Below are 15728 nucleotides of genomic sequence, written 5' to 3' on the forward strand. Positions count from 1 at the left end.
TGAATCTGTAATATCAGAAAATGGCAATTATTTCACAAAGTCAATTTCATCAAAATACTACCTGAGTTTTTTTTCTTTTCTTCTTTCCTTTTTTTGTCGTTATATTTTTCTTTGCCATCTGTATCACTGAATAACATTTCTGGTATCTGAAACAGGGAGAGCATTTCTTCAAATCTCAACCCAGTATGAAAAAGTTTAAATAAATCCAATATCAGAGGTTAAAAAACAAAACAAAGCACTTTTCTTCTAGGTTTCTTACAAAGACTAAGAGAAATAATGAATATATCCATCTTCAGAAGACATGACTTCCTAGACAAGCTTTTGACCCACGCCAACCATTAGTTGATTGCAAATTACTGACAACACCTCTCTTGAAAAATGATTAGACCGTATGAAATGAAAGAGATCACAGTTTGGATTGAATTAGAAGATAATCACAAATGGCATTTAAAATCATACAGTAAGAAAAATAAAAAGCTTTATTTGACACCAGGGCATAACAGGATTGTAAGGATTCTGAGGTTTCCTGAGTAAGGAGGAACTAACAGTAAATGAAAGTAATTCCACAACTGGTAATTAACAATTTCATAACGGAGAATACTAAAAACTATCTGTTGTCAAGCTACCACTAGGATTTTGCCACTATCACAATTAAGAAGGTCAAGTTGCATAAAGAGATCATTATTATGATGCAAAGTATGATACTCTGATAAGAGCACTCATTTAAAACACACAAAAAAACAGAAGTAAAATACTCTTCAGTTTCCTGGGAAGAAAATGAGAGTAGTAGATACGCTGACATTTTTGCAACAGGAAGCACAAGGAGTCCAGGTATGCGGTCAAAGCATCACTTCCTGATTCCCCCAGACTAAACACGATGTCACACAAAAGATCCCTTAACTGACGAAGAACTTGAAAGTGCCATGGTTCATGACCAGAGAGTACGGTTTTCTCCTCAGACATGTTCACTGATTTCTGCCAAAACCCTCGAGCCTCTGGGAGAATATTTTAAATGTATCCTTTCAAATCAATTGAAAATTTTTCTTAGGAAACTTGCTTTCTTTAAAATAGTCTATCCCTTATTTCAATTAGCTGGATTATGTAAACATCTCACGAGATATACATATATGAAAACACCACACTGTATGCATTAAATATGTACAATTTTTATTTACCAGTTATAGCTCAATAAAGCTGGGTGACACAACAATGCTCCACCCCTAAACAATACCGTCCACCGGCAGAGTGTTCCCGGCTGGATTGGCCCACGCTCCTCTTTACCTCCATTTTCCCCCCTCGGAGATAAAAATGGCATATTAAGTCTATTAATTCCTATTAATACCTTCACCTCTCAATTCCTCAACTCCTGTCCTTCTGTTATCTTCCCCACCACCTTTTCCTCGACCAATCACACCCCACTTCAACTGGTCAGATCCTGAGACCGCGTCACTAACAATAACTGACATCATTCCATCGTCTCACTCGCAAATAGCCCACTCAGCCCCAGCTCATTCCCTTCAGAAGGTCAATGACCCTCACGTTCCACTACGACCTGTGATCCACGGATTTGAACATCGCCACACTGCCATTCACCGTCGTCCTATCGCAAGCTTACAACCCTCTGGCCCTCACTCGCTCAGTCATACTGGGGGAATGAAGCCCCAAAGCTGGCCAAACGCAAGCAAGCATCCACTGCAGGCCTGCGCTTGTGAGCGCACATGTGACAGAGGGAAACAACCTGCTGCCTGGCTCCGCTGAACTCCGATCGCTAACCCATGCCAACCCTTGCGCCACCCAGCCCTCAGCCTCCCCCTTTCACTCTTCCAAACTGCTCTGCGTATCTTCTTGCATCCCTTCAGGACGCCACAAACTTCCCTCAGCTTTTCTCTGAACTCATCACCTTACTTCCTTTCACTGAGGAAACATAAACAATCACAAGAGTGTCCAACTCTTCCCAATACCCCAGCTGCCCACTTACCCAGAGCTGGGCCCCTGCACTCTGCTTTCTTTGCTGCAAAGGCCAGCCCTAGTCCTCTCATGCCCTAGACCCATACGTAGTCTGCTCCACAATGTTTCCCTGCCTTTCATATATTTTTGCTTCCTTGTTTGCATTCCCAACAGCATATGAACATGCAATAGTACGTCCTGTCTTAAAAGTAAAAAAAAAAAAAAAAAAAAAAAAAAACATTTTTTCCCNTTAAAAAAAAAAAAAAAAAAAAAAAAAAAGCACTATTTTTACCTACTTCCTTCCTACTGATCCATTTCTCTCTTCCACTTTACAACAAAATTCCTCACAAGAGGTGACCACATTCACTCTCTCCAATCCTCTTCTCCTTCTTTCTGAAACACATTCCAGCGTGGCAGCTGCTAACTGAACCTGCTTTATCAGCCTCACCAGTGACCTCCACGTTGCTAGAGCCAACAATCAACTCCCAGGCCTCATCTACTTGCGTGTGCCACTCCCCTGAAACACAGTCTTCGCGCGTCTTCACACTCTGCTGGTTTCCCTCCTGTCTCCCCAGCAGCACCTTCTCAGTATCATTTGCTGTTCCCTCCTCTTGACATCACCCTCTTCATGTTGAAGGAGAGCCCCGGACTTCAGTCCTTGACTCTTTCCACCTTGTAGTCAACGCTCATTCCTTGGTGATATCATTCATTCTCAGAGCTTTAAATACCACCTACACTGTGACAATTTCTAATTTTTATCCTGGATGCCTGACCTTTCTTTCCCCTGAGCTCCAGACTCCTATATCCAGATGCCTTCTCCGCTCTGCAGCTTGGATGTGTGACGTCACAAATTGAACACATCTAAAACTGGAAGCCTCATATTCTCCTCTCAAAATGCTCTTCTCAGCCTTCCCGTTTTCCACGGACAGTTACCCCATCCTTGCGAGGACTTAAGCCAACATCCTTGGCAGTATCCTTGAGTCCTCACCTCCTTTTACATGTTACTACAATCTATCAGCAAATTTGGTTGTTTCTACAGTAAAACACATTCAGAATCCAACCACTTCTCACCACCTCTACTATTCCATCCCTAACGCACACCATCCTTCTCTCTCACCTGGATGACTGCAACAGCTCTGTAACTAATTCCACCCTTGCCTTTGAGAGTCTACTGTCAACCCAGAAGCCAAAGTAATCCCACTAAAACGTTAGAACAGTTTTGTTCAAAAGCCTCCAAAGGCTCCCTCACCTGTTGCCAGAAAAAGCTAACCTCCTTAGAATGGCTCACAAAGCCCCATCCTAGCTGCTGTCCTCCTACTTCCCTGACCTCATCCCCAACTACTTTCCCTCTGAATCATGCTCTAACTGCTGAATGGGCTTCCTGCTGACCCTTAGAATCGCCAAGTATGCTGTCCTCTCAAGATCTCTGTGAAGGAGGCTTCCCCCCAGCAATCCCCCAAAACCATGTAAACTCCATGCAGGCAGGGACTTTTGTCTGCTTTTTCTCTCCTATAACCCAACAGACAGAACAGTGGCACCTATTAGAGACCCAATAATTACTTCTTAATGAAGCCTCTCGTTCATGTGGCCTCTTAAGTCTAGAATAATTTTCCTGTCCTTTATCTACTTGCTGAAATCTAACTAAAATATCAACTCATCTGTAAAACCTTGTCTTTTATCCCAAATTACACTCCTTCCTCTGACTCATGATAGGCCACAGTCTATACCTCTATTACACAAAAATGAAGAAATGAATGATAGAGAATATAAATATTACTTAAAGAGACATTGCTGCAAACATTTATCAAACAAAGCAATGGCAGAGGCGTCTAGTTAAGACTGTGCAATGAGCTCACACTTCAAACACATCCCCTCCCAACACTCAGCACCATAACGATAGGTATTTTTTTTAAAAGATTTCAATTTAAAAAATGGCTACAATCAGAAAGGATGATTACCCAACATTTGCATCAACATGGATGGAACTGGAAGAGATTATGCTAAGTGAAATAAGTCAAGCAGAGAAAGACAATTATCATATGGTTTCACTCATTTATGGAACATAAGAAATAGCAGGGAGATCGGTAGGAGAAGGAAGGGAAGAATGAAGGGGGGGTAAACAGAAGGGGGAATGAACCAGGAGAGACTATGGACCCTGGGAAACAAACTGAGGGTTTCAGAGGGGAGGGGGATGGGTTAGCCCGGTGATGGGTATTAAGGAGGGTACATATTGCATGGAGCACTGGGTGTTATACACAAACAATGAAACATGGAACGTGACATCAAAACCTAATGATGTACTGTATGGTGACTAACATTAAAATAAAAAAATTTTTTTAAATAAATAAAACTAAAAAATTAAAAAATTTAAAAAATAAAAAATAAAAATATGAAATAAAATATTAAAATATATAAAATATATAAAATAAAATATAAAATATAAAAAAATTAAAAAATAAAAAATAGAAAAATAGAAAAATAATAAAATAAAATATAAAATAAAATACTATATATATAAATATAATATAAAATATAATATAAAATAAAGTAAAATAAAAAATAAATTTTAAAAAATGGCTAAAATTACTGCTGTGACGTTTTTATCATAGGCTAGCTAATGAAATGAATAAAAAGTTTAAAGTGCGGTAAGTACCTCTGTAGGCCTGAAGTTCTACACTCGACTACAATGTCATACAAGAGCATAAAGCAAAGAGAGAGATTTGCAAACATGTATGTTCAGCGTCACAATTAAGGTAATATAACAAACACCAAAGCAAAGTCAGGAAAATCTGTAACTTCAAAAAGAAAATATGCTATTTTTCATTTCCATACTTCAATGTTAACTTACTTTCCTCATGCTGCTATCTGACCAGCCCTCCATCCACAACACTTGGCATTTCTTATGCAAAGCTGGATTACTCTCACAGTTTATTATGAAGTTTAAATTTGCAGAGTCCATTATCAAGACAATATGCAAGTTCTGCTGAATTCCTAAAAAAAAAATATATATAAGAAAATTATTATGGACATTACAACAATAATATTTGGGGAAATCTTTTTTGAGTTTATGCGGTCTGCTTTTATGAGTTTAAAATTTTCTAAAATGAAAGGGTAGGAGACATTATACAATACTACAGTTAAGATTTTATTTTAAAAAATACTTCTGTGTGTGTCTGCAAGCTAAGAGAAAAGATCCAGAAGGAATTCAGGAAGAAGACAAGTGTATAAAACATATTGCTGTTTTTTGTTACTTTTCAAATGTGATACTAGATTCTACTTTACAATTTTTCTTTCAAAGATTTTGGTTTCAATATTCACAAGCAAATTGGTCTCCAATTTTCTTTTAGGAGAAATATATTTTTCCTGTTTCTGTATCAATATTATTTTCCCTTTATGAAAAGAAATTTGGAAACTGCTTCATTTTCTATGTTCTGAAACTGTTTCGGATAGCACTGGGATGATCTGTTTCTCAGAGGCGTTGCAGTTTCCTTATGAACTTGAAGGAGAGGGAGGGGATGGTAGCTCTTTAACCAGTTTCTCTGTTTCAATAATAAACGTTCCTTCAGGGACAGAAAGGAGCTAAGTGTAGTAGTGTCTGGGTGGTATTAGTGTGCCTTACACCAACTTCTTCCATGTGAGATATCTGCAGTGCACATCACACTGCTTCTGTCGTCACAGAAAGCTGCTGAGCTAGAAAAAACTAGAGAGTCTGGCAAAATCTAAACAGCTCAATAATTTCTAAGACAGAAGGGTTCTAAACACTAGTTTTACCACACAGAAACAAAAGCAGTGAAGTAAATATTCCAAGGAAGATTAAAACAGTTTCATCTTTCCCTTTTCTAAAATTTGCTAACATGCTTTTACTATAGGTTAGCTTTTCTAAAAGCACCATAAAAAAGAAAAAAGTATAAATTACTAAATAGACCCAAGATTTAAAATACCTTTGTAACCTAATGAGAAAATATGGCAAATTAAATGCTATTTATTTCACATAAACCAGAGTTTGAATTGATGAATTCAATACAGTCACTTACTGTATGTGAAGTAATTGAAGACTGGTCCGAAAAAACCATCCTGCGAAGCCTCATCTTTGAGAGGCAACAGCAAAGGCTCCAATTCTTCAAGGGTATAGAGTCCAGGAACTTCACCTATGGAACAGGCACTTCTCGTGAATTTTAGCTGTATTACCCCCAATTTAAACACATTTTACATCCATGATACTTGTTCTACTTTTGTATCAGTCTGCTCTTATTCAGGCTGTTTCCAAAAATATACAACCCTATCACCTGTCTATTACTCACAAATCTACCTCTGTCACCCTCATTTGACAAAACTCAAACCGCTGAGCAAGCCGTCCAGACAGTGGATCGTCTAGCTGTCCACCTGTCTTTGTGGGTTCTCCTCCACCCCTCCCATACAAGACCTTGTATTCTAGCCTCAATGACCTTCTTTGTGTCCCGTAAATATAATGAAATACTCCCTCTCCCTGGATTTTATACACAGTCTTCCTTGTCCTTTACCTTCCCCCCAAAATTTCCATGTGTTCTAGGAGACACTGCTGTGTTGACTTCCCGGGTGCCGGGGAAAAGCACTCTTTATCTTTCCCACATCTAAACACATCACTGTTCAGCATGTCTCACATCACATAACCATGAGTGAAGTATTTTGCTTTCCTGCTCAATTAGATTCTGAATTCCCAAAGGACAAATACTTGATCATGTTCAATATTAACCCTAGAACATCCTCAGCAAAGTATCTGGAATGTAAATATTTATTAGATGAATGAATTAATGAGTGAATGAGTGAATCTGTACTAGAAATCAGAACGAGTCCAGGGCCTGCAACAAAACAACAGAATGATTAAAGGTGAATCATAATGGATTGAGACCACAAGTATTGATAGTGGGGCTGAACTATGTTATTCACCACTGTAAGTCCAGTGTTTAGAACTGGGCCTGGCACATAACAGGTGTTTAACATTTATTAAACCAATAGATCTAAAATTTGCAAGAAACAGTAAGATGAAGTGAAAATCCTTTTGCTACACATCCAAGGCAGTGCATTCACACAGGGTCCATCAGAGCCTCATCCCTTCTTTCCCTCAGGCCCGACCCAGAGGCGCCAGACCACTCCCTGTCCGCTAAGCCTGTACTTACCCAAACACATGCACACACAAATCTGCTCTATGTCTTTCTCTCAATTTCAGCCATAACAAGACACTTTCGCTTCCTTAAATTTATCAACGAAACCTAGCTCTATGTACATACTATCCACTATAGCAAATAAGAATTTGAAATAGGAAAAAGAGACAAAGGCCTATTTTCTCTGGAAGTATTTATCAAATACTTTTTTGCTAAAAATGTGAGTAAAATTTAACTTGTGATTTTTGCGGTTATAACTTGATAATAAAGACTAATTTACCTTAAGTAAAAACAATAATTACTGCATTAATGCTTATGTGGATGTTTGCTTTCACAAACAAAACAAAACGAAAATCAAAACAGAAGCAGTCTCTCTGCTGGACCAGTTTCTCTCAGCCACAAGCAACAGACCTCCATCTAGAGACGACCGAAGCAGTGTGCAGGGACACGCACCGCACACGTGCAGAGGTGGCCCTGTGAGTGCGTCCCGAGCCCCAGCAGCCCCGCTACAGCTCAGCCCCTGCAGGCCTCAGGCCAGAGACGGACCTGCCGACTGCCTAACCAGAGTCCCGGCCTGCAGCCACACGAACACGAAAGTGTAGACACTTCGTATTCTAAATTACATGTGTTCTTCAACCAGCGCTATGACATTCTAAAGAAAAGACTATTTCATTTCAGAGCCCACCTAACACGACACAAAACAAGCATTTACTAAAAACTGGGTCCAACAGGTACATCATGGAAACTAGCTTTTAATAAGGTTTACTTTGTACTTAAATAACAAAATAATCTTGGTCCAAGTTTAAAACTAAGCTACCTCCTACCAATTCCAACAGTGAAAACTCATAAAGAGATTCGAATAAATGTCACAAAGTCTTCAGAAAAGGAAGACATATAGGAAATTGCAGGTATCCTCTCCAGGAAACCATGAAAACAGTCAGGTGACTCAAGAGACAACAAGAGCATACCTTGATCTGGGAAACATGGACCTCGGATATTGAGAATATGGTGTATTTACATATCCATGTTAAGGCCGTTATTCAACCATTCCACTAACGATGGACAGTGAGGTTCTATCGCATTTTCTATTATAAATTATACTATGTATTTCCCTGCATACTAATATAGAGGGGCTATATTAAAGGGTACAGCACATTTTTTTAAACAACACCAGCTGATAACTTTCTCAAAAGACTGTAACAGATAACGGTCCCAACAAAAGTATATGAGAGGGCCAGTTTTTCAGGACATTCACCAACGCTAATAATCATTTCCGGGGGGGCCTGGGTGGCTCAGCTGGTTAAGTGTCTGCCTTCAGCTCAGGTCATGATCCTGGGGTCCTGGGATTGAGCCCTGCACCAAGCTCTCCTCTCAGGGGGAGTCTGCTTCTCCCTCTGCATCTCCCACTCCCCCTGCTCATGCTCTCTCTCTCCCCCTTTCAAATAAATAAACAAAATCTTTTTTAAAAAAATAATTATCATGTTTAGATAATTCTTCAATCTCCTGATTTTATAAAAATGGGCTTTCTCAATTCTCCAGCTCCAAGTGTGTTTACCCCGTCCCCTCAGTAAAACCCATACCACACAAACTCTGAAAGGCAACTGTACACAAGGTAACATTACTTGAATGATTTTTACATTTTACTTTTCTTTTCTTTGACTGGGAATCATTCACTTGCCTGAAGACAGAAGGCTGTTGATCATCTCCAGGAACGCAGGATGCACGAACTGGTAATCCTCAAGCAGCAGAACCACCTGCTGGGCTTCCACCCCCGCGAGATGCAGCACCTAAACACGACAACAGAGGTCTTCGCACCCGTTACAGGTGTGGCCAGGTAACAACCTCCACTCCCTATGCAAATAACGTCTGTCTTTACTCCTTTCTCCCTCTTTCTTTGTAATCAAAGGTAAAAACCAAACTTCAGCCATATAGTTCGGAAAGTAAATCCAGTCCACGAACAAACAGGTGGGGGAAATGTTCATATGATTTCACAGCTAAGACAATCATGTTTAAATATACCCACATGTATCCTATATAAATTCTCCCTTTATCTTCCATGTCCACCTAACCTCTCCTAGTCCAGGGTCCCTGAGAGCTAGAAATCCTAGTAAGAATCTTCTTCCTATTTGTACATAAAAACAGAATTTTCTAACATTCATAGGGAAAATCACCATCGAAATTGAAGACTATGATGTATGTCAGAGACATAATGGTCTCTGAAGGCTTTTAGAGTAACAAGTAGTTGTGATTTAAAACCAAACAAAGCAAAGATGTGAGTAACTCACGTGTTTGAGATCATTTTTGAACTGCTTCAGTTCATACCCTCTGGAAATCTTTGGAGAAAACAGCACGGCTCCATGCATATGACTGACCAGGGAGGTGATGGTCCGCCGGCCCACGCCACTGCGTCCTGCCAGGAGGAGGGAACCTCCGGGGAAGCTCAGTACTCTGTCGATCCGAGACATATACTCCAGCACTTCTTGGAAAAGTAAAATATCTAAATTCTGGTTATCTCGTCCATAATGAATAAGGCCCTTTTTAAAAAACCACAAAGAATATGTTATAATTAATATATGCCCCATTACAGAACAAAAATGTTCTCTAGAGTACGATTCATATTTTTGATGCACTCTGGAAAAAGGGTTAAGTGGCAGTGTGTCCTCTCATGCTCCACAGCCTACCCAGGAATCCAGCCCTTCTACGAAAAATCGTGTGTGATACCAAACAAGTTCAAGAGCTCCCAGTAATCAGATACCTGCAGACACCACTGATACCATGAGTAAAACATAGTGAGACATAGCAGGTTAATTACAAAAACTCGAAAAACCCTCAAATTTTACTAGTTGTTTCAAGTCACATCAGTGTGCGCAGACCATAAAAAATCATCTTGTGAACTCTTGTTGTGCACTTCGGGGGACTGAATCCAAAGCCCACGTGCGGGCTGCCCCACCTGGAATGTGTGGAGGTAGTGTGAAGCACACCAGACTTGGCAAGAGCCACCCACGCACAGCATGAATTGGTCCTGATATAAAATCCACACTCACTTCCAAAGCAAGTATTAATTTTAAATCACCATGTATAACACTTTCTCCTTCTTTATTGTAATTTCACAACAAAGAAAGAACAAAACACGTCTCTAGGACACTGCGGCCCAGTTTCAGTGTACCAGCAGCAGCAACAGCACCTGGGAGTCCGTGAGGAATGTGGAATGAGAAGGCTTCAGGCTGGGCCCCAGGAGGCAGCGTGTTTCCTGCCTACCTCCTCGAAGTGATTCTAATGCTCGATGAACTTGGACACCACTGCTGTAGGATGACGTTCCAATTAATACTAAAGCTCCTTAGTAATTCCAACGTCAGATACGTTCTGCCAACATGTACCTTGGCCATCTTACCCACATCTGTGTGAGTACACGAGCATTTATGAGATCTACCGAAACCAACTGTATTCCACAAGAACCAGATCTGTCTGTTGCATAACTTTGCCTCAAAAAGCTCACAGCAAATATTGCTTAAATGACTAAAATCATAACCAAATCCCAACTCAAATTCATGATTCAAATTATACCTTTCTAAGATTTATCTATTTATTTGAAAGACTGAGAGAGCGCGATCACACACACAAATGGGGGGGGCAAGTGGGGAAGACAGAAAAGCAGACTTCTAAGATTTATCTATTTATTTGAAAGACTGAGAGAGCGCGATCACACACACAAATGGGGGGGCAAGTGAGGAAGACAGAAAAGCAGACTCCCCGCTGAGCAGGGAGCCCGACGCGGGACTCGATCCCAGGACCCTGGGATCATGACCTGAGCTGAAGGCAGACGCTTAACCGACTGAGCCCCCCAGATTCCCCCAGATTATACCTTTCTAATAACATCCTTGAGATCTGCAGAATTCAGTTTTCCGAGTGGTTTTCCATGGGGAGGCAGTGGCTGTCCTGGGGCCGCCCTTGTTCCTGAGCTGTGTCGGGCTCCCCATGTAACATAGAAACTGTCTGCAGAAATGAAAGGTATTTTTGGTTCTATATATGTTATTTGTAATGGCAACATCAGGAAATACATTGCTCACTAAACTCTTTTTCAGTTAATTTGTCCAAATAAGATCATCCCCAGAAACGTGAAAGTAAATTACTCTACAATGTGCCTGGTGAGATAACGAGGTCAGCTAAGATACAAAGACCTCACACTGCGAGGTCAAACTGTCCCTGAGGAGTAACTGATGTGTCCCCACTCCATCTCTGACCCCTACCTCTCTTTCCCCAAATAAAGTGTCCCCCTCCTGGTGCTCCCCACTACTCTCCCTTTTGCTCTCTTTCTCCCTACTTCCCTCCCTTTCTCCACAATCTCCAAATAAAATTGGCAACTAAAACAAACCCAAAACCCTCCTGGAGAAAGAACCCAGATTTATAAATACCATCAAGAGCCCTTATTCTATAAAAAGGAAAAATTAACTAAACTTATTTAGAAAACAAAATCCCTTATTTTATCTACAGCAGCATCCCTGTATGAGGAAAATCTACAGCTTTAGTTTCCCTGGACCCCAGCTCCTTCACAATCTTCTTTCCCTCACCACTGCTTTTCCTATACTATCCTCTCTGCAGAAATCTCTATACTCAAACTCTTACTTGGGAACAATGTCGCCATAACCACCAAGTCCAAATCCCCGTAGTCACTGCCCCCATAATGACCTGCTGTGGTTTCAAAGCTTTTTTCCTTAGATCGTAGGACCATTAAAAAAAAAGCCACAACCACTACTCCTCAGTTTTCTGCTTATCTCTTCTCCTCTTATATTCCCTGGGATCTAAATTCTAAATTCAGTCCATTATTCCTTAATCCTGAACACTCCCCTTAGATTTATTTAACCTTATTCTGTGGATTAAATTATTGACTACTTATATACCAAAACGTATTCACCCAGACTTCCAACTGCTTAACAGACATAATGAACATATATAATGTTCATTCATTACACACGTGTATTTAAGCACCGCACTTCTATTAGACAGAAGTGGTAAGACACACATGACTGCTGATAAACTTTGTGCAGATTTCCCAAAAGACACTTAAAAAGCCTGCAAACATTGAAACATGCAGACAACTGAAGTCATTGTCTTCACCTGTCATCAGGTCTCACCTCAACTGCTGCAGGAGCCTCCCAGCTTGTGTCCCTGTGACACGTCTCTGCCCCTCCAGCTACAACCTCATTAGTGATCCCACAGGTGCACAGGACAAGAATCACTCAGAGCCACACCGCTCACATACCCCACAGAGCTTCCCACTATCTAAGGAAGAACAGCCAAACCTTCCACTGAGGCCCTGTGCAGTCTGGCTCCCCTGACCGCTTGCTTCTCCTGTCCCCTTCTGCACTCCACTGGACGCTCCAGCTTCCTCAAGCCTGTGAGTCTACGCATCTGTTCTCACCTTGACGGGAATGCCCTTCCCCTCTTCCTCACGTAATACAGTCATCCTGGAAGACACCTTCTCTATGGCACTCAAAAAATTTTAAACCTTATTTCCTTAACTAACAAAATATGTACAGGACTGTCATGCTGGAAACTACACCACACTGATGAAAGAAAGCAAAGAATATCTAAATAGACAGACATATCATGTTCATGGACTGGAAGACTCCACATAATGAGCATGTCAATCCTCCCCAAACCAATATACAGAGTTAATGCAATTCCTATCCAAAGCTTAGCAACATTATTTGTAGATAAGATTATTCTAAAATATAGAAAGGCAAAGGAACTTAAATAGCTAAAACAACTGTAAAGAAGAAGACAGCAGAAGTCAGTCTACCCAATTTCAAGACTCCTACAGCTAAAGTTATGAAAACAGGTGGTATTGGTGGGAGGACAGACATGTAATTGATGCAACAGGACAAACAACCGAGAAATATGTTCACGCCACTATTCCGACAAAGTGCAAAGTGACTCAAGGAAGAAAAGTTCCTTTTGAATAAAAGTTCCCTTTTGAATAAACGGCACTGGAGCAAGTGGACATCCGTCAGCAAAGAAAGTGACCCAAGGCCTCACTCTTCATATAGGCAGTAACTCAAAGTGGACCACTACTTAAAACATAAAACTATAAAACTTTTAGGAAAAAAACGCACAAGAAAATCTTCAAGAATTAGGACTAGATAGAGTTCTTAAACTTGACACCAAAAGAATAAAAAAAAAAAAATTACTACGCTGTACTTGATAAAATCAAAGTATTTGGCTGTGGGAGACCCTATTAAAAAGATGAAAAGACAAGCGGAGAGTACGTTTGCAAACCTCGTATTTAACCAAAAACTAATATCCAAAATATATATAGAACTCTCAAAACTCAATAATAAAAAAAGATAAACCATCTAATTAGAAAACGAACAGCACGCACAAAGAGATACCTCGCTTCAAAGGGTTTAGAGACCACAGGTGAGCACAGGAAAAGATGCTCAAGGTCATTCGCTGTTGGCAGAATGCAAATTAAAACCACAATGATATATCGATACGCACTTATCGAGAGGCTAAAATGAAACAGGGTGACAACAGCAAGTGTCAGCAAGTATGTGGAGCACCTGGATTACTCACATATCGCTGACAGGAATGTTAAATGATACAGTCATTCTGGAAAAGAGCAGGGCAGGGTGTTTTGCAAACCAAGCACAAAAGCACCATGCACCCCTGCCACCGCACTCCTGAGCTTTTATCCCAAAAACACAAACATGAAGGTTCACACAAACATCTCTACATGAACTGCTTAGAGCAGCTTTCCTCCTAAGTCAAAAACTGAAAATAACCCAGACGCCCTTCAACAAGCAAATGGTTCAAGAAATGGTACCACATCCGAATACCTCATCAGTAAAAAGGAGCAAACTACTAAACTCACAGCAACCTGTGTGTATGTCCAGAGAATTACTGAGTGGAAATAAGGTTCCTGAAATGGCAAAACTGAACAGAGAACAGCCTGGCGGTCTCCAGAGGAGTGACTATGGCTGCAGAAGGGCAGAGGATGGACGTGTGTGCTGGTATTCTGTGTGTCAGCTGCAGCAGTGCCAGGACCCTGGCCATGATGCTCTACCATAACTTGGCCACATGTTACCATCGGGAGAAACCAAGTGAAAGCTACACATACTCTATGAAATTCTTGCAATTGTATGTTAATGTGCAATTATCACAAAATAAAAAATTCATTTCTTTATTTCAAGGTTTCAAAGTAACTCCCTCAAAAAAAAATTACCCCTTCTACACACCTACTATCTAGCATTTAACCCAAATATATTCAGAAAAGTTATAATTACCAGTTTAACCATCTACTTGCACAAATTTTCGTGGCATCTAACCACACTAACAATAGTTACCACTGTAAGCAATCTATGTGCCACTGGACTACATCTTTCTTGAGCACAAGAATGTATCTAGCTTATTTCCAAGTCTTCCAAGATTACATTTTTCTTAATAAATTAATATTCCACTACGTGAAAATTCTATTTGCCCAGATATGACATTTATCAAGCCTGTATTTTTAAAAAATGCACCTTTCCTTGAAAAGTAAAACGGTGAGGGGGAAAAAAGCATGTATTATTTATTGAGTCATACAAAGACGACCGTGAAAGATAAATTCTAGAGAATTCAGATACCCAGTAAGACACTGACACAATCTAATGCCCAAAGAATATGCTACTTTCTTTGCAAGGAGAGATACCATTCAGGCAATTCCCAGCCTGAGAAAGATGGCACCATTTACGGAACAAAACCTGTCCGCACTAAGCAAGGAGAGCTACAAGCCACACTGGCAAACCCTCACTCAGAATCAGCCAACTCTGAGCTATGACCAGGGCTCTCTCCACATTTCATCCTGCCTCAGCTTCTCCAACTCACTTCCTGATTCTGAAACTCAAGCCACGCCTAGAAAACTCCTGTCAATCTCAACATCTTCCTCATCTTCAAAATCCCCTCTGGCCTGTGCAGGTAAGACTCTGAGGCCGGTATCAAATCTGGCAGTACACAGACAGAACGTACTGTATGAAGTACTGGTGAAGACTAGGTTTACAGTCTAACAGAACAGAAACCCATTTTGTAGCTTGAAAGCAGTTGTTAACAAATACTTCCACGTTACGGTCTTGTATCAACAGTCCTTTTGCCATGATGGTTTTCACATTACGTGCGCTACTCCCAGAGCAGCTTCAGAACGCAAGCTGGGTGTTAAGTGGTAACAGCTGCAAATACAACACAGCTGCTCTGAGGGAGCAGGGCTGTGCTTTATTCCAACAGTGCGCAAAGCTGGAGACAAGAGCACATAAGAAGTTCTGTGCTGGTGACGTGATTTACTCTTAAGGAAGAATTATAATCAAATATGGATTTTTCCCAATGATCTTCAAGTTTCATACACACTCGGCTTTAAATAAAACCCTTCTTAGCAAAAATCCCTCAGGAAACATAATTTTGAATTCCAAATATAAAACACTATGGCCTGAATCCAAGAAAACAGTTATTGTCACTATATTTTATTTATATTCACTTAGAAATCTAGCAAAAAAGGAAAAAGCAGCCCCTTACAGTAAAAACATTAAAATTACCCAAACTTATTTGCACAGAAATATGAAATCATGCTATTAGCAAGAAAAAATAGTTTACAATTCTCATAACATGCATATA

At 40.3% G+C, this 15728-nt stretch overlaps 1 protein-coding gene across 1 annotated transcript in view; it reads right to left on the minus strand.

The window, feature by feature from the left end:
• Positions 1–15728, minus strand: part of DYNC2H1 (dynein cytoplasmic 2 heavy chain 1) — a 299576-nt gene that overhangs the window by 211267 nt on the left and 72581 nt on the right. The window contains exons 48-53 of the mRNA XM_040631281.1: positions 10951–11081; positions 9374–9622; positions 8767–8875; positions 5982–6095; positions 4796–4938; positions 62–146 (exon numbers count right to left, since the gene is read on the minus strand). Coding sequence (XP_040487215.1) covers positions 62–146; positions 4796–4938; positions 5982–6095; positions 8767–8875; positions 9374–9622; positions 10951–11081 — 831 coding nt within the window. The remainder of the gene's footprint in view (positions 1–61; positions 147–4795; positions 4939–5981; positions 6096–8766; positions 8876–9373; positions 9623–10950; positions 11082–15728) is intronic.

This window comes from Ursus maritimus, unplaced genomic scaffold (assembly GCF_017311325.1).
Source record: "Ursus maritimus isolate PB19 unplaced genomic scaffold, ASM1731132v1 scaffold_16, whole genome shotgun sequence".
Classification (NCBI taxonomy): Eukaryota; Metazoa; Chordata; class Mammalia; order Carnivora; family Ursidae; genus Ursus; species Ursus maritimus.